The 20046-nt window shown below is 39.0% G+C and overlaps 1 protein-coding gene and 1 long non-coding RNA gene across 11 annotated transcripts in view; one reads left to right on the forward strand and one right to left on the reverse strand.

Annotated features, from left to right (window-relative positions):
- Positions 1-20046, forward strand: part of fat1 (FAT atypical cadherin 1) — a 70661-nt gene that overhangs the window by 23155 nt on the left and 27460 nt on the right. For 7 of the 10 annotated variants that reach the window (XR_002873747.1, XR_002873749.1, XM_023958002.1 and 4 more), the window contains exons 4-8: positions 4252-4313; positions 10233-10562; positions 11913-12129; positions 14771-14839; positions 15364-15503. Coding sequence is in view for 8 of the 10 variants with exons in the window: in XM_023958002.1 (XP_023813770.1) it covers positions 4252-4313; positions 10233-10562; positions 11913-12129; positions 14771-14839; positions 15364-15503 (818 nt within the window). In the remaining 2 variants the exon portion in view is untranslated. The remainder of the gene's footprint in view (positions 1-4251; positions 4314-10232; positions 10563-11912; positions 12130-14770; positions 14840-15363; positions 15504-20046) is intronic. The other 3 variants (XM_023958011.1, XM_023958018.1, XM_023958025.1) reach the window with 1 other exon arrangement.
- LOC111947822 lies at positions 18072-19016 on the reverse strand. The gene is made up of 2 exons (XR_002873750.1): positions 18451-19016; positions 18072-18372 (listed from the first exon to the last, which is right to left on the reverse strand). It is a non-coding gene; the product is annotated as an uncharacterized LOC111947822 (long non-coding RNA).

The following is a 20046-nucleotide window of genomic DNA, read 5'->3' on the forward strand; positions in this document are numbered from 1 at the left end:
TTTTGTTTAAGTTAAAGCAACAAAAAAAGATGACGTTTCGGCTACACCAGTTATGTTTGGGGTACACATTTCAGTCTTGTGTTAGAGGAAAAATACTGTCAGGCTGGTGTTATCAGTGGCCTTGACCACAATCACAGGAAGTGAGATAGGAAATGGATTATTCCAACAACTTCCCAATGTTTCCGGTGATTTGGGGCTTGAAAAACATTGTCATAGCTCTTAGAGTTTGTGAAAAGAAGGTGTGTAGATGTGTTTTATAGTTCAGGAGATCATACTCTCCTATTCATATTAAAGATAAATGGACTGCTTTGTAGTAGTTGGCATGGCAGTCAAATGTATAGCTGTGAGAAAAAAATAGATAATATGAATCCTATCGGGCCTTTTTGAGTTGTAAACTGATTTATAAACTAAAAAAATATTACCTTTTTCTTTTGGAATGATGTTTTGGGTAATATCTTCAAACCTTCAGGAGATTCAAGTAAAAATTCCAGCTATTTATCAGTGTTACAATAGTCACAAACAAAAACCTGTAACCCTTGTGCTATCCTAGGCACTTTAACATTGGGAGTTGGGTCATCTAGACCCACTAGACAGTGCGCTGAACCTTTTTTCTTCAATGATTTGTTTTCATGGATTACATGAAATCTTTCCACCTTTATCCACCTTTGTCATGGTAGGGAGAACACGTCAATGTAAGGGTGGGGTCACAGGATAGCACAAGGGTTAAACAAATCAAAAAATGTACCGGTAGTCATTTTAGATCAAAGACCTTCGTCTGTAAGAGAGTTAGCAACAAAGGCTTTAATTTGTTATTCTCTCACGTGGTTTATAGTAAGTCCCTGTAACTTTTACATGCGTGCTCCACTTTCAAATTCATTAGAATCCACAAGCATGATTGGTAAATCTGGGAAATCACATGATTACCTGAAAAAGGAAACCACACTGCATGAACCATTAAGAGACCCGTTAAGTATGATCAACTTTAAATCTGGCCATTTTGTGGATGATTCATTCGTCAGCAGTTTCTAGATAGGCCTAGTCTAGACTAGTCTAGTTCAGGTAGGGGGACTCCAATAGCGGAACTCTGACTAAAACTGCATGAATCCCAGCTGGGTGAGGCTATAAATGTTTACTTTAGTGACTTAGATTTTAGTCCAACTTTGACAAAAGGGCTCATGACTGATATTTTTAACATGAATTACAATGGCAGACTTGAGTGAAAGACTAAGAGCAGAGAGAACAAAAAAACTGATTAATAATTAACTTGGAAATGGTTGAAATCTAAAACCCTTGGATACACTTCTCCAGAAATGGCAGCCTTAACTGAAGTGTGTTTTTGTCTGTCAAAACATAGAACTTCTCTTCAGCTTTTTTTCTTCTTCCAGGAGGGTAGATTTTCTAGTCTTACACACATTGTAAACATGAAAGGTAGTGGCTTGTTTTTCAGCTGAAGATTGCTTGCAGTCACATTTGAAAGTCTTGCTTCATAGCAACAAACTATGTTTTGGCTCAAAGTTACTAATTAAAATCCCACTTTTTAGACTTGTTTCTAAAAAAATATATTTTTAACATTACTGTTTCACACTTTTCCACAACACATTTAAAGATAGCCACTGGTTGTAAATCAAATGATTTTTAATTTTGGTTGAAAAATGTGGTCAGTGTCTGTGTTAGAATTGTTACTGTGTCATTTTCCTCATTGCAGAAAAGTAACAACCAGTGTTTCAAAAGAAAAAAATAATAACACTGGTTAGAACATCAGTGATTCTCATATTTCTTGGCATTTCTATATTTTCCATTCCTACAAACTCAAAAAACATTTATGGTATCAACATTCGTGCAGCATCAAATATGTGTGTGATTCTAATCCCAGTAGTGATGCCCAAGAATGGACCACATCAGCAATGTCCTGAAGTCTTGAATTTCTTTCAGACCCACATTTTAAAGCGGTGGTTGTAGCGCTCAAGGAGACTGTTAAGAGTGCCACTGTGACTTTGCTGTTGTTTCACTCCCCCTCTCAAAACAGCATGGCTGTAATTAGTGTCAGCCCAACTCAGCCCACGCCTCAGGATGGCTTTGGTGAGTGTGCGTTTGTGTGTGTTCTTCCATGGTCAGCCTTGGCTTACCAACTAGTTATTTTAAACTGTATCAGCGCTGATGCAGAGACAGAGCTATGTACTTTCATTGACTTGAGCGCCAACAGAGCCCATTCTTGATTGGTAACTATCAGAATAAAGGCTAGGAATTTAGGTTTAAAGTAAAGTATGTCTCACACACAAAACCTTTAGGCTTGCTTCTCTTACCTAGTTTAGATGGCGTAAACTAGCCATCATTTTATAGTCTTCAAATAATCAGATGGAACAACAGCATACTGGTGATCAAGGTGGTCTAAATAAATACCAGAAATTGGAGTCATGCAACTAGTTAAAGGTTGCACTGAGCTTTTCCTCTGCCTTCAATTACTTCAGCAAAATAAGCCGCTGAGTCCCAAATAAGTCTGGTTGTTTATTGTCCTTTTGCTCACCACATGTTTCTCTTGTGCTCTCTGTCTTGCTCATATCTTACCCCTTAAAGCACGAGAAGCAAAGGTATCATCTATCCGGCTGTAATGTGGTGTTGCTTCGTCTTGGTGTTGGTATATTCCTAAAGCACAGAGGTCTTAATTATGCTTAAGAAGTAGGATTCCCCGCATTTTTCCATATCTGGGATTAAAACCAGATGCGTTTTAAGAACAGCTTCGACAGAAACGTATAACGTTTTGTTTGGTTGCTGGTTTTGCCGATGTCCTGTGTTGTGGTATGGAGGCAAACCGCAGAGATTATGCAGCTGGGATTAGGATGTGAGTGTAATGATGCTGCCCCCCCACCCCCACCCCCAAAATATCTGATTTGCAGAGTCATAACAAACTAGGGGCCATGGTGTAGCTTATATTATTTCTTTTTTTTCCAATTACAGAGAGGCTGTGTTCCTAAAACATCATCATCCATCATCTTCTGCCTTGCTGAAGTACAAATGTAATTGATTAGGTTTGTGTCAATTGATAGGAATGATCCCTGGTGTAAATCCATAAGGCTTTTGAAGACTTGAAATAGGGTACAGAATATTTATATTAATCGACTTTACTTGTTTTATGCTTTTTGGGTGAAAACTGTATGAAACAAGTATAAATGCACACAGATTTGGCCCAGTATGGAACCATGGGTGGTTAGTAGAAAACGGCTGCACCTTTATTATTTTACATTTTTCCAAGAAGATCCAAGCACTCCTACATCTTTGCAGTTCTCTCCAAAGATTAAATTAAGCTTAAAGAGGAGAGGATTAAAAAAAAATGGAGCAAAGGCGCCTTGGTAATATCCTTCAATCTCAGTGCCCAGCACAGTTATTTCTGTGGACTTGCAAGTTGCGGTCTGCTATTCTGGATGCAGGCATTTGTGCCATTGATGGGTTTGGCTTTTCCAATCGTATCCTTTGCTGTATGCTAATCAGCTGCAGTGTGGCCAGCAGACAGCACTGGTGTGGTTGAAGTTGGCATATCTAACCTACACTCAGTTTTAGTTTTTGCAAAGTTGCAATTGCACTGGGAGTAAAGAGCTGCCTATAAGGTAAAAAAGTTGCATAGCCCCTCCCCCTGCTTCTACTTTGCTTTTCTGTTGTTTCTGGCTTTGAACAAAATCATATTATCCTGGAACTCAAGACTCCGGCTTCTTTTATTTTTATGTTTGTCAGCGTTCTCTCTGTGATTGATATCACGCTGCATCTGTTTGCTGTTTAAGATGAATGATATAGCTCCAAAAGACCCTGAAATACTTCCTCTAACAGTTGAGTGTTTTCCATTTGAAAACATGTGGTGGGTGCCTGGCTGGTTCTATTTCTATTTATCTTGTGGAAGACTAAAGGCAGAGTGTCAATTCTTCAGTGCTGTTTCAGTACTATTTGCAGGTCCTTGTAATATTTCATACATAACCAGCATCATGGAGAGCAGTCGAGCACCCAGATAGACCAGAAAACAGGAGGGAGCACCGCTAGGAGAACTCCTCCAAATTCAAGCTTGCCAGCTGAATCAGTGCAGAAACATGTCTTTGTTAAGCTACTCTTCATCTTAGTTTACTTTCATGGTTGAACAGAGATGGTCCGGCACTGTGCTGACATGTTCTTACAACAGCAAGCTGGTATTGCAAAACCCGCTGAAAGGATTTCATTGGCAATCACCGCCATGTCTGATTTTAATTTGTATTGATTTGTCTTCAACAGGTCTGATTACAACGACTTCAAGGAGGCTCGACAGAGAACAACAAGATGAGCACATTCTAGAGGTAAATGACTTTATTATCAATATGTTTTGGAAAAAACATCATAAATTAATATTAATTAATATGAAGAAGATGAATGAATGAAAGTCATTTAGTAGGATGCTAATTGAGATCCGTTAAATGTCAGCACATTTCGTTGTATAGTTCACGAAACTCAATTGCTAGACTAAAGAAGGGGGAATATGGGATTTACAGTTTCTAAAGTTTGACATTTTCAGCCATCTTTGGCTGACTGCCACGTGCTGACAACTGAAAACTCTTTGTGTATTCCTGCATGATCCCTGGATGGGGTCAGAGAGAGAGTGGTTTAGAGGTCCTGTGGACTGATTCTTTGTTCTTCCTCATTGTTCCGTCTCATAGATGGCACAGGCTGAGGCAGGAAGCTGCTGTCAAACCAACAGGCCAATGTCTAAACTTGTGGGATTTAATTGAGCTCAGCTCTGCGTTCCTCTGATGTGTTTCTTCCTGCTTTACACCACAGACCAAAGTTGATAATAGCTCCTTTAATAGTGTTTCCAGGGGTGACAGGAAGCAGAGTGATTGCCTTTTAATTATTGTTACACAATTTGTAATCTCTGGGTGACAGTCAGTATTGATGTGTCTATTACCAAAGCTGGATATTTTTTATTCTTTATGAAGATTTTCTTGTGAAAAGAATTACACCAAAAACTAATTCTGCCATTTCTAAGAAAAACAATGTAAAAAAAAATACATTTGGTTTGCTGTAAAGGTAATATTGTTTCAGAATGGCTTAAATCTCTCCAGACAGAAGCTACCTATTACCTAAATACCTATAAGGGTTTTTTTTATCTCAGAATTATTAGAACACATTTAACAGAACACATTCTGCAGGGCTGCCCAGTTTAGTTTAGTCTGTTTAGTTAGTTTAGTTTAGAATTTACCTATTGAATTCTATGACTTCATGATCCTTATGATTTTATGTTTACTATACAAGTGTTGGTATGAAGGCCGTTGAGATGACTATTGTTGTGATATTGGGCTATATAAATACAATTGAGATGAATTGAATTTATTCTTTTCTTAAATTTGTATCAAAAATTCTTCTTTTTGACTGAAATACTTTGAAGTAGAGCTGGGCGATATGGGCAAAAAATAAAATCTCAGATTTTCTTCATTTGAATCGACTTTTTCTCTCTCCTTTTACTTTCTTTAACAAAAATGACAAATGACAGAACATGTTTAACAAAAACTATGTAATTTTGACATCTTCTTTGGAACTATGCTCAAACACAATGCAGCAGATGTTTTGTGAGCTTCCACAAGCTTGAACATCTCATAAAGAAAAGCGCTTCTCGCTCTCAACAGTGTCAATACTGGCTCTGTAATGTAAGAAACAGCTAATAACATGTTTTTACAGTGAATTCAGACCTGTTATTGTATTTAGAAAATACAGGTTTTTTATATAATTGTTCTAGGAATTAAGTTTGTCATATTTATCCGTAACGTCTTAAAGTCAACTCCGTTAAAATATAGTCTGACTTTTTAAACCATTTTGTGGTCATAAACTGACGACATGCATAGCATTATAGCGTTGTTGGACTATAGCATCACAGTGTAACAACATGGCTGTCCCCAGGTCAACTTTTTTTTATTTTTTATAAAACTCTCTTTTGCCGCTGTCAGTCCAGCAGGTTTATCCTCCAGTTCTTTCTGGATCCCGTTAAAATGTCCCGCTGCTCCATCAGCCTAAACTAAGCGCCACGGAGAAGAGTACATTAGTAACGGGGGGAGGCTTTACGCATTACGTGCGTTTGTAAATACTGTATTGCACAAGCTTTTTTTTTTTTTCTTTCCTTGGCCTCGCGGAAAAAGCTCCTCTTTGCTAGCGGGAGTTTTCATGTCTACTTGTTGCGAGACTTTACTACGAACAGTGGAAGCCCAAGAAAGTAGAAAATAAATCAACCATAACAACAAATTCCCATTATTCGCTAAAATTAATTTATCGCCCAGCCCTACGTTTAAGTGTTGGTAATTGGGAATAATGTGGCAATGCTTGGTGCTGACTGTATCTTATTTTATATGTTGTTTTAAAGGTAAAAAAAAAAAAAAAAGTTAAAGCTCTAGCAAGACTGATCTCTACAACAGTCTGTAGACGTAATCTGATGATCAACTGATGTTCCATTTGAGGCCTTAAAAGTTCAAATTCTCTTATTTTTAGCTGCACCTACAGATTCCAGTCCAACAAACCTGCAAGAATTGCAATACTTAACCTGACCTTGTTGAAGGTCAAGAGGAAGTAACACCACTGATGCTTTCCATGCTGCCATGTGACCAGATTATTCTTTAACTGGGTGCACATGCAAAATGATGTAGGAATGTTAAGATTTGTGTGTCTTTGTTAATGCCAGCCATGTTACCACAGAGGGTACGGTCGCTAAAGTTTAGGAACCCAAGACAACTGACCCTATGAGTCTGTTAATTGTGGAGTTGTGGAAACACATTATCAGTTGTGTTGGGGAGCTTAAGGCTAAAAACAAATCAGAATGCATCTGTTTCTATTTAGTGCTTGAATATGTAATAGTGTGGTCACGTAGACAATTCATAGATACAATGACAAGCGCCAATGAAGATCTCATCCAGAGGTTCATAGATTTAATTTCCCTTTTTAGCTGCTTCTCATCTTTAGTTGCCTAGTAATGAAAATGCCTGCAAGAAATTTGGGACATGTGGCTTTCCCCAAAACTTTCTGTTTTTCCTAAAACGGCTACTTTAATCATTCCAACTAATGAAGCTCTGGCCTGTGAGCAACACACTAATTGAACAGGAAGCTCATCAGGTTGCTCTTCACAGGGATTCAGGTTGATGAAGCAGAACAGAGTCCTAAATTCTCAGGAAGATAGCTGAGGTTTATTTCTCCAGCTTTTTCTTTTTTTATATATTGGAAAAGAAACATGCAGGCCCATGTTGAACATGTGGAGCCATTAGGGTGAAGGCTATGTCAGTATTGTTTGCACCGAAAGCAATGAAGAGGTGGAGGGAGCACAGAGGCCTTCAGCTTTTATGATGAGGTGGATGGGGGTTGGGGAGTTGCCATGTGTTTGTGTGTGAAAGAGAGAGGCGGCTAAAAGCAGTGGGGGAATTTGAGAAAAGGCACGGCTGAGTGTGTTGAGTGTGGGCTCTAGCGGCAGGATCAGAGGCCTTCGTTCGCAGAAGTGGGGGGTGGATAAATAGCAAAAGTGGGACATGCCAGGACATGCTGACTATTCAGGCCTGGGACTGTTGGGAAATGTTAAAGCTGAGGTGAATGGACTGTTCACATCTGTTGCCCAGAGCCCATGGCAGCATGTAGTCTGGCCTATTTTACACATACTAGATCATACCCGGCCGGTGCACTTTGGATGATTAATTGGTGAGTGAATACAAACCCAGAGAATCAACAACAAAACAAAATCATATTTTTAGGGTTTAATATTATTCAAAAACAGTTAAACTCTTAAATTTCACGTGACATGAAGTGGGTATATGCAATTTGGTAAGACATTTCAAAAAGGAATCATCAAAGCCTGGACTCATCCTGATAACAAATTGGGAGACACAAGTTTAGTTTTATTCAGAAATATTAGTTACATGTCAACACCAATAAAAGAAAAAGCCATCAGTTTTAACGTTTAAATTATAATTTTTTCATCAAATGAATTTTTGGTGACTATGGGGTTCAAAGATTTTTAGATTTTAAAGGTTTTTTAGGTTTTTAAGTCCTATTTTTCCGATGTCACACTTCACAGTTTGTGGGGCAACCAGTTTTATTCAGAATATCAGAAAAGGACATATTCTTTTTTTTTTCCTTTATTGGCTGAGTGAGAAGTTTGTTTTGCTGCACTGACTTTACTGGATGTTTACTGCACTAACCTTTACTTTTAAATAACCTGTTTTACACAGTGTGCAAAAAACGAGATCCCTAGACACTTATGTACATATTTTGCAAAAAATTCCTTCTTTTTGTATATGTCTTTTTCTTCTGGTAAAGTGAAAGTAGAGGAAGCACAACCGATGAACCAACGCCCAACTTTTGCAAATTTAATTTAACAAACAAAATTCAGACTATTTCCTTTGAAAAAAAGGAAAATACACACCAAGAAACATAAAAATTCAACTGCAATTATAGTTAATTATATTTGAATCCAGGAATGTGCCATACTTGTAAAGCTGATTAATTTAACTTACAAAATTCAAGCATCAATTAGGATGATCTGTTTACAATAAAATAGATGTGCATGGTTGTAAAATAACCAATACTAACCAATACGCCTTTTTAATCAAGTTGTCAGCATCTGTTTGTGTCGCAGGAAATTGCATCTCTGTTCTTGTTTTACTTGTGTTTGTTCGCTTTATTTACATTCAAAAGCAGTCAAATTGACTGATATAACGTTTTATGTGTGGCTGGGAATTTTATTGTTCCATGCATTAATTTAGACACAGCGCCGCCCTACTGGTGGCTGTGTGAGAGATCACGGCTAGGAACTATTTGGATTACGTGTTCTGTTAAACGGTCTGAGCTGGTGGGCTATTAAATTTGCTAACAGTGCCTTCAACCAAATCCTCACAAGGGCTGGACTTGTACGCTCTTATTCATCAGTTCCTGCTTGTGTGAATTGCAGTGGCAGCTGCAAACACAGAGAGAATTTAAAAAAAGAGTGCATTCCTTTGGTATTGTAATTGAGTGTTGTTTCAAACGCATTGTGCCCTGGACTCCAGACTGTTTGTTAGTGAAGTGCTCAGCAGATGGTTTTAAATGACTGTGACATTGGTCGTAGCCTTCAATTGCGTTCTGCAGCTCAAAGATAGAAACGCTTCCATTTCTGTCATTGCACAAATCACAGTCCTTGATAATCATTGTTGTGGCACTAGAAAATGCTTGTTTACTGAGGTCAGTCTGTGGTTCTTTGCACTTGATTAAGCTTTTGCAGACCACGCACTCAGAAATCTGAAGTCTTGCGCATGTGTCAAAGTGTGCCACAAATAATAAGAAAGTCGAGTGTCTGAAGTAATACCTAGAGTCTTCACTTAAACGAAGCTTTACAACCGATGCAGCTGCTTGACAGTCATTTATACTGAGTACATCTGAGGTTGAACAAAAGCCCCTTCCCTTTAAGTTTAGAGCTATAAGTCAGATTAATTGCAGGTCAGGGATTTTTCTGTGTAGGTCTTAACACTTTGCACCTTCGCCTGTACAGATGAAGTGAGCAGATTGAGTCTATTTCCAACTATAAAGCCAATTAAAGGGAATTTCCTCTGGGGTGCTACGTCTATGGCAGCCGCATAAGTTACCATTTTATGACTACATCCAAACAAGTTACTTTTTCTTTTTTACTATAAGTAAATATATACAAAATTAACTCTACTTTTCCATGTCCTTTTACAACAGGCCCTCACTTCACCTAATTGTATTGTTTTTTTTATTTTGTCCATTAAAAAAAACAGCAAAAATATACTCAATGACTAGTTCAGTCAATTAAGCCAACTTCAGGAGGTCCAGATTTGGAAGCCTGCATGGATTTCTATTTGGGATTAAAAAAAAAGTCTCGCAGGAAAGACTTCCACTGCTGATCTCAGAGTCAAGTTTCCAGCCATTTGTTTTTGCTACCAGCAAACTCTGTGAGAACGTATGAAAAGAAAACAAAAAGCATAATAGTTCCTTTTACTGCTTTATCCCTGTAGCTCTGGACTTTTGGATCATACATTTTTAGCACACTATTTTTATCTTAACAAGTTCCCCAAAGAAGTTAGACACAATATTTTATGATACTGGTGACATTACTCATGGTTTTTTTTAAACTCTGCATAAAGAGAACACAAGATGCTTTATCAAAAAGAGAAAAGATATGCATTCTGAAACCTTTTTTTTTGTTCATGTTTTCTCCCTCAAGTCTTCAAGTAGATACATTTGTTGTTTCTCTTCAGGTCACCGTCACCGACCATGGCATTCCCCCCAAATCTACCACTGTACGGGTCATCATCCAAGTCCTTGATGAAAATGACAACAGGCCCTTGTTTCTGGAGAAGATCTACAAGATCCAAATCCCAGAGCGGGAGAAGCCCGACAAGGAAAGAGCCGTGAAGAGAGACCCGGTTTATCGGGTGATTGCATCAGACCGCGACAAGGGGCCCAACGCTGAGATCTCTTACAGCATCGAAGATGGAGATGAACACGGCAAGTTTTTCATTGAACCCAAGACCGGCCTGGTGTCCTCCAAAAAGTTCTCTTCAGCAGGAGAATATGACATTCTCACAGTGAGTATCTAATCCTAGATCATGGCATAGTCTTGTTTCTGAGAGTCTCTCTGGGAGCAGTAAACTTTCACACCAGGTGATTGTTTATTGTTTACTGCCTTATTCTCCTCCTCTGTAGCCCTACAGGGGATTGTATTCTTAACTCTTGTGAAACAGTTTTAACCTGACCCCACATGCTGGTAAGTCTCTTAGAGGGCTGCACATGGAAGAAAGGAAACAAACCTCCATTGTGTTGTAATTGTTCTGATACATTTCCTCTTTAACTGGCTCTTTATAAGAATTCTTGTGCTTGGGCAGAAGCAGCCAACGATTGATTGCTTCGGTTGTCTACTAATCTACTACTTTTTAAAAAATACTCAATTAATGTTGCAGCATATATTTTAGCAGGTTTTTTGTAATCTAAACACAACATTTTATCATTAATTGATTTAGCATAAATGTAAGAAAATTGCAATGAACAGCAGATGTTTTTTATGATGAATTATTACTGATTAAATCTATTTTTATGTTTTAGTCCCGCTCTAGAGATGCTACAACTGCCCTCTAGGCGTCACTATTCTAAGACAACAGTTTTGAAACTCTGGATCTTTTTTGTCAAAATCAGAAGAAAAGCTCGAGGTTTCATTTAGCTTTATCTGCCCATAAATTATGAGTTACATTATTGTCACAGTTTCACTTCTTGTAAAGTTTGTCTCATTGTTCTGCTTTACATTTAAGTTTTACGAAACTTTCGTTTTTCATCTGCATGAAACTTTTAATAGTTAACTTCCTGTATCAAATATATTAGTGGGAGAAAAAATAGGAAACACTGTAAAGTGACCTCAAGTACTCAAAAAAGGGGCCATTCATGTTGGACTTTTATATGTGCTCTGCTGATGGCTTGAAATCAAAGAAAAAGCCGAAACATAGAAAGTTTACACTAAGATTCTTACAGCATAAATCAGAGAAGGGAAAACACAACTGTTCCTAGACAGTGTTTTAAAGATTGAAAAGAAACGATTTACAGTTCTTTTTCATTTATTTTTAACAAAGATCAAAGTTAGAAATACAAACTTTTACAAAGAAAAGTTCAGAGACACAAAAGTGGAACAGTTTTTTAAAGTATTTTCACCTTTTTAGCACCGTAGTATTTCAAAGCATTCAATACAAATGTTTATACTGTTAAATTCAACATGATATAATGTTTAAATGCAAAAATAAAAAGGAAAACGTCTCCGGGTTTAGAACTATTTGAACAGTTTTCCTTGGAGAGCTAGAGAGCTGATTTTGGTGGATTTCTTCACAGAAAACCATTCATAGCAAAAGGAATTCACCACACTGCATAACACCAACTGTCATCCCCTCCTACAGATTAAAGCTGTCGACAACGGTCGCCCTCAGAAATCCTCCTCGTGCCGCTTGCACATCGAGTGGATTCCCAAACCCAAAGTGCCGGTTGATGCGGCTCCCCTGCGCTTTGAGGAGTCCCCCCTCACCTTCTCCGTTATGGAGAGTGATCCTGTGGCGCACATGGTTGGAGTTATTGCCACGGAATCCTCGGATGTTCCGGTGTGGTTTGAAATCACAGGTACTGCGCCTTTTTACATCTCAATTTGTTCATTATGTGCATGATTGCTTTGTGTCACTGGGCTGCTTTGAAAGTAGAAGCACTTGTTAAAACTAACACAGTGTACGTGTGGGCTTTGGCTTACAATATGTACATTACGTTGGGGAAAAAAAGGAGATATTGTGTTTTTCTGCACAGTTCAGTAAAGCTGCTGTTTATCTTTGAAGTGTAACTTTAGAAAAGGAACCTATTTTTACAGTACTGGCTTGTCTGACTCTGTTAGTCTCTTCTTTAAGGCACAGCTTTTTTTTTAAGTTAACCAACTAAAGCTTTAGGCACATGTTCCCGTATAGGGGTTGACCCATACAGGTGCTGCGGGTTTTTGGGTTGTCCAGGATCATGGGAGGGTCGTAGACTAGAGCGACTGTATTTTAATGGAAGCGCACATGTGTCTTCCCTTGTTGCTCACACGGCCACCTCAAGGGATATCATGAAAATGCAAAGTGCACTTGCAGTGTGTGTCGTAAGCATAGCCAAAATAAAAATAAAAAGACATGAACCTTTTTGTTCTACGGGTACACCCAGCTGTCTACGAACTTGATATTTCGCGAAGGCCATCTGCGACAGCGTGTATCCACCTGTAAGGGCAGTTGTGAATGGAAGTTTTTTTTGAGTCATAATTAAAAATAATATGCAATTAATTCTCAGTTGACAATTGTATTTATGTATTCATCTGTTTCGATTGTAGATGGATAAATTCTGGACTTGCTGCATAAATATCTTTCTACGTTCTGCTTTAAAATGCACCGTCACGATCTCTGTGTTAGGATTTACACTCTGTACCAAAAACAGATCTCAAGTAGGAGGTTGGAGGTGTGATTTAGCAAATTTATGAAGGTGGTAGGCCCCGCCCTGATGAGAGTCTGCCGGTTTGACACAGATCAAGCGCAATGCTATGAAAATGAAAATGCATTTCGCCAGGGGGGTGCTGTTTTGCAATTGCATTTGAATTTTGACACAAAAACAGCATTGTATTTTACAATGCTGCATACTTGAAGTTACTTTAAAACCACACCATGTATTGAAATGTCATTTTTGAATATTGTATAGTAAATAGCAAAATGAATTTTCAAAATGAAAGGCCAAATTGCATATTGATTTGTTGCATTATTTGAATTATTTCATCAGAAACCTATGCCAATATAAAATGAAATTGGTTTTGTTTTTATTTTTTAATTGTAAATCTTAATATTGGATTGTAAATTGCAAAATGTATTTTCATATTTCAAGCCTGAATTGCATATTGAATTGTCAATTGAGAATTGCATATTATTTTGAAGTATAACTCTAAAAAAACTTCCATAGTTGTTTTTAAGAATGAAATCACATCACAAAAAAGACCAGTTTAGCTAATGATACAGCTATAAATTAAAAGCCATGATTGAACATTCTCTGTGTACAAGTTTCCTAGCGTCTTCTGTCATTTTCAGGTTAGAGCCTACCGTGTAAACTACAAGTTTAGTGCAGACATAAATAAAACTCGAACTTCTAATTTGGCCAAAAAGTATTTGAAACGTTGGGGATTTGGTTTAACAAAGAAGGGTGACATCTGATGGCGAGCAGAAGACATAAGAACGTCTAGAGTAGCACTGACACAGTTCCAAGACATTTAGCAGCAAGAGAAGTTTTAGCATTTTCACCAAAACAATAACAAGTTATTGTTCGATCAAGAATTATTTCCACCTCCCAATAGCATCATCTTAGTGCTTAAAATTGTATTTAGTAAGACGCCATAGACATATATTCAATAAAATACTATGTTGATAGTAAAGCAGAGGAGTCTAGCAGACAGTAGTTGTAATCATGAATATCTTAACAATCATGCCCCATGAGCTCAAAGTATAGTTTTCTTCAGATGCAGCAAGTGTATTAAAGAGAGCTTAGTAAAAAAGCTGTCAGGCTAAATTTCAGATGGTGTGCTGCAGCAATATTTGTTCTGCAAATCACTTTAGACCATCTACTGAGTCATATCAAAAGCTACTTTACTTATGCACTACACGAAGGAAACAAGCTGCTCTCGACAGACAGGAGGATGTTAGCTTTCCCAGATGTTCTGCAGGCGCAGAACATTACACAGGAGAGCTGGGCTGCTTATTGAGAATTTATGGAAGAAACTGCTCTGCCTTGTTCTGACTAACAGGACTTGGCTTGGAACAACAATATTAGACAAATATATAACCCAAGGAAATGTCATTAATTGATGAATGACATTTTATTGAAATAAGCTCCATCTGTGCATCTGTGAAGGTTCTTATTGACCTTTAAAAATCTGGTCTTCAATTTTATTGGGTTTTTATTTTATTTGTAATATACTGGGGGGGTGTTGATTTAACTGTTTGAAGTGAAAACTTTCAGTAAATGCGATCGAAGTTAGCTTTCATTGCAGTTTTTTTCTCGTCGTCTTTTAACCGACGGGACTCTCTGTCCGCCTGAGAAGATTTAAAGCCGCCCATCTTAAAACTGCTTCCCTCATCTCTCTTCTCTTCCAGCCTGTTTTCTTCTAATCGACGTCTCACTGACAAATCTCTTTTTCTTGTCTTCCGCTCTTTCACTGCTTTCCCCCTTTTCTCCGGAATGCACTGTTTGGTTGGATTGTTGCAAGACGGCGTAGAGGATTCTGAGATGTTTTCCATCCTTCAGATGGCTTGTGACCACAACTGTACAGCAGAAGGTAGCTGCTGTCATGTCCTGAAAGACTGTTTACAGAGACTCTGACATTGTTGCTGCTGCCTGCTGGTTGTGGCTGACTTGTGTTGTGCCGTGTTTGATTTTGTGCGACTGTTTTTCCTCCCCCTCCGTAAACGTCTTTAATGTTGAGATTTTCCCTTTACTTGTGTTTCTCAAGTGCCATTGTGTATATTTTGCATTTACAGCATAATCCCAAGAGTTTAAAATTACGTGTTTTTTGTATAAAGTGTTTGAAAACCTTTTGTGTCTATACTATTTTAGATTAAAGTTTAATGCATGAAGTAACTGTAATGTAGGGAATGCTTAGTAGGGTTGAAAATATGTTTACCGACATCGGTGTTAGTTCATTTCGTGTCTGCTGTCAAGCAGAAAATTGATGTTTACATGTTCATCTCAGTGCCCCCATTTGCTGTTTATATAACCTTGTGATGCGCACACTACTATGTGATGATTTGCCTCTTATCTTTTGTCCTTTTCTGTTGTTTGCGCTAAAACCCAACTTTGCAGGTGGTAATTACGACAGCCGCTTCGACGTGGGCAAGGCCAGCGGGACCCTGATTGTAGCGCGGCCCCTGGACGCCGAGCAAAAATCAAATTACAACCTGACAGTGGAGGCCACAGATGGGACACGAACTGTCAGCACTCAGGTAATTGAAACGCTAATGAAACGGTCAGAGGCTGATGAGCCGCTTGTCGTTGTTCTGTTTTTCCCATGCGAGGATAACAGGAGTTAAGAGAAGGGTAATGAGTGACGCAGCGGGAAACTGTCCCGTTTGTTAGCATGTGTTGAAGCCGTGATGATGTTACTGCTCACAGCTGGATGGACAAAGAAAATGGGATTTCTCATTTAAAGCACTTTATATGCTTTTTGTTCTTAAACTTGACTAATATTTTGAAAAATAAGTGGTAGGAATTTTTTTTTTTGTGTTGGACTTAACCTGAATCAGTTAAACTGGGTCTGTAACTTTCCAATAGGTTTTCTGCTTTAACTTTAAGACTGTCTAGCTGTCAATAGATGGACTTTAATTCTGTGTTCCCAAATCCCTGCTAATGAAAACTAACCACGTCTTGCTTCAAAGCTTTAGGTATCTGTAGTCAAAAAACCTGTTATTTATTTTAAAGGCAGATCAGGCTATGTACAGACCGCTTTCAGCAACGCACATTCAAGCGACCACTTCCAATGAAAAGTCTATGTAAAGGCAACTAAACTGACATTTCGGGCTTCCGCATTCAAACAACTTAACGCTGAGAGCATAGTTGGTTTTTCCTGTCAACCCAAACACGGCAAGGACGACATCAGCGGTTGTTTTTCAAATAAAGATAAACCAAGGCCACTCTCCCAACACAATGGTAATCCATTACCATTTCGCGCCTAGATTGTGACATTTGCACCACTTCGACATTTGGCACCAAGCCTCTTCTGAAAACTGTAGGTGGCTAGTAAATAGTAGGGAAAAAAGAAGAGGAATCTCCTCCCTGCTTGTCCAGTGTGCACACCATGGGCTAAAGGTCCATCCAAGAACACGTAGCTTTAGTTCCCACACTAGCAAAGCTGAAGGTACCGCTGTTGGCGTTGCAATGTTTCTGAACACGGACGAAAGTCAAAGGAAAATCTTTACTGTAGCTAAATTTGTTAAGTTCACACGTAAATCTAAATTCTAGTTATCGCTGTTGCTGGCGAGCCTTCTTACTGTAACGTCATTTTCTTTGATTGGCTGACTGAAAATATATCAATTTAGAGGGAAAATATTGGCCCATCTCAATTTTTTTCCACTTTTACTGTCTCCCTTCAACTCCACTTTGTCTTTCTTTTAGCCCCAAGCTAAAACTAGAACTTAAACAACAAGTAAAGGTGGAATAACTGTTGCTGTGCTGTAGGTGATACAACAGCTTAAGTAGCAACACTAAAATATTTAAGCATCCAAGCTGTCTTAAGCTTTTTTTCTGCTTGTCATGCCTTGTCCATGAGATGAGCCGCATTCTTTTAGGTCACGCCGGATAGCAACATTGGAGATGTTTTGTTCTTTTGTCGTCAAAGTGGAGCTTCAGAGAATTGTGGCTGCAAAAGAATCTATTTGTTGTCACCCAGTATGAATAAAGCCTTTCATCATCTGGCTGCTGTGCTCCACTGAGCCTTGGATGAAGCTCCGCCTTCACACGCATTTTTGGTGCTCATCCGTGGAAGCGGCACGTCCTTCAGTTTGGTGCAGAACCTTACAAACAGGCTCAAAGTTCCCTGTTAGTGCTTATTATTCGCCACTGTTCCTCCTCTGCTCTCTTGGAAGCCTTGACAACAGGGAGCTCCTTAAAAAGGCTTTCAGTGCACAACATGCAGGGACAATATCGGTCAAATTAATCACATTTAAAGGTTAACCCACACAAAGGGTTAAGTTCTTGGTGCAGCTTGTTATTCAGCACTATTACACCTACCACCATGTTCAGAAAAGGAACCAATTAAAACAGCAGCTTTTTAAAGCAATACACTATTGTCTGTACTAAAATTCTTAATACATATATTTAAAAATATCTATTTCCACTTAGTCTGTGACAATCTCTCAGCATTTTTAATAAAAGATTGAAAAAAAAAAGATCTGCCGTACTTTTTGCGATTTCTGGAATAGGTCCTCTGATATCCACCTTTAATTTCAAAACTATCATCTTTCAGCTTCACCATTTCATTTGCAAATGACAAAAGGTAGTGAAGATGACTTTGATGAGCTGTTCGATAATCACCCTCAGAAATAATCTCATTTCATTAACCGTCAGCTTCCAGTGTCATACAGAAATGGGTCAAAGAAGCAGCTCCAGCACAGCAGATTATGTTCACCGAGAGCAGCAGGCTCCCTTTCACTGCCCTCAGATTTTAAAAAATGCATGTGCATATTATCTAAGCTCTAACTGAGCTGCTCTATTGCTGATGAGTGCATTCAATACAATATACCCAGTTGATTACTGCAGGTCAGCTTGTTTTCTGTGAGGGTAAAGGGATTTACTGCATTCAAATGCAAAAGAAATCATATTTAGTAGCAACATTAGATTGATTTGTTTACAGTGCTTCCTCATTCATCACCGGTGTTATGTTCCAAAAATAACCTGCGATAGACAAATTCCGCTAAGTAGTCATCCTTATTTTTTACAATTATTATAAATGTTTCTGTCATGATCAGATCAAGGTGGACCCAGATGCTGCAACCCGGAAGGAAGAGGCAGGTATGTGAAAAGGTAAGTAACTAGTTTTATTTTGAAGGGGCTAGCGGATCCAGTAGGGGAGAGCGGCGTGCAGCTTGACAGCGGCTCGTAGACCAAGGTGAGCACGGAGATCTTACAGCGGCGTGACCGGAGCTCACAGCAGTGGCGTGAATGGAGTCTTTTGACTGCAACGTGGCTGGAGTTCTTGGCGGAGGCGTGGCTGGAGTTCTTGACGGTGGCGTGGCTGGAGTTCTTGAGGAGCGTGAGGGATTCAGCTTCTGCTCGCGTCGGCTGAGGACTCGGGAGACTCTCGTGGGAAAGGCAGACCTGAAGCACAGCAACAGAAGGTAAGCGAGGCAACATGACACACAGAGGGCCAGACAAGGCATGAGGTGAGTTTAGCACCATCAGGTTTAACGATCTGGCGAAGAATGCTTGAGGTGAGTCTCCTTAAGTAGCAGGTGCGTGGATGAGGTGATGAGTCACAGCTGAGAGTCTGGAGCAGAGCTGGGAGGGGGAGGAGTCTGACAGGCCACCATGACAGTTTCAAGGCTGTAAAACCCCCACTGCACACTTTATAAACCTTTCTCTGACATACATTTACATTTTCACATTTTTCTCTTTTGTTTAAACTCTCAAAGTTACAACCTTCATTAGAGATCATCTCCCTCTCGGCTGTTTAAAAAAAAATGGTTGATTCGTTGGCGATAAAAGTAAAGTAAAGCCATTTCTCTGTGGTTCTAGAAAAGTAAAAGTACGTACGCTGGACCTCTGTGGGTCATGTTAATCCTGATTTGGGAACACGTGCCATTGGCTGGCACCAGTGACCTCCCTTTGCCCGGAACCTGCTTCTTGACATGTGTGTATGTGTGTGGGGGTGGGTGGGTGGCTGGCGCTTTCTCCTCACATAAAAAAAACTCCCTCAGGCCTTGTTGTGGATATCACTTTCCTTTAATCTAGATTTTCTTCCTTAAAATGCTCCCCCTATTTTTCATTTTCAGAATGGTCCAATTTTTTTAAATGAATGCTGATCCATAAAAGTGTCTTCAAAAACTCAGCTGATGGAGGGGAAAAAAAAACGTAGGCATCTAATAGTCAGCAAATAACAAGCCAGCCTTGGCATGCAGCGCAGCCTTTCCTCTTCTTCAGCTCTATGACATCCTCTCTTGGCTACACAGAACTACCTCAAGCTGTTCTGCTCACAATCTGTTCCTAGTCTCTTGCATGTCATGTTGCTTCACTCTTCATTACAATGTCTTACTTAAAGTTTTCAGTTTGGAAGTCGATAAATGCAGATTTATCGAAGCTTATTATGAAATCTTGAACTCTTTTTCTTTCTCTCCCAGCCATGGATTTGGTTTATGTAACCCCCTTCACTTGAAACCTTTAACTTTTGGTTTGTAAATGTAAACATTTTTTCGAACTTTCCTAATCGTTTTTGAGCCCCCTCGTCTCTCATTTTTTATCTCAGCATCACAGCATCTCTTTTTTTTTTAATTCCCAGTGTCTCCATCTGTCATCTCTGTCTGTTTTTCAGTCCCAGCCTGGTTCCCTCTTTGCTTCCCGCAGGAAGCCGTGCACAAAGAATACAGGGTTTTCCTCTACAGGAGCATTTTTTTCTCTGCTTTGTGATGCTCAGAGCTGAGGCTCTTTGAAGTGTTGTCCAGTCTCTTAGCAGAAGGAATGACAAGTTTGTGTGCATATGTAGGGTGTGGAGATAAATAGGCTTTTGTGGCTTTTACAGAAGGGAGGGGATTGGTACATTTTGTATAGAGGTAAAAGCTACTAACCAGGTTCCATTCTCTCTGGCTCTTTAGAGCACTTATCAGTTCTTGTCACCTTTCTTCCTATTCACAAAGTGTGTTATCTGACTCTGGCCACATTGAGACACATTGCAAACCCTTTTGGGTGGATGTACACGAGAAGATTGTGAAAAGTTGTAAGCAAGGTGCCGATTTTATGTGAAAGCAGCGTCTTAATTAATGTAAAGGACACCTTTTT

The sequence above is a fragment of the Oryzias latipes genome, chromosome 1, assembly GCF_002234675.1.
Source record: "Oryzias latipes chromosome 1, ASM223467v1".
Classification (NCBI taxonomy): domain Eukaryota; kingdom Metazoa; phylum Chordata; class Actinopteri; order Beloniformes; family Adrianichthyidae; genus Oryzias; species Oryzias latipes.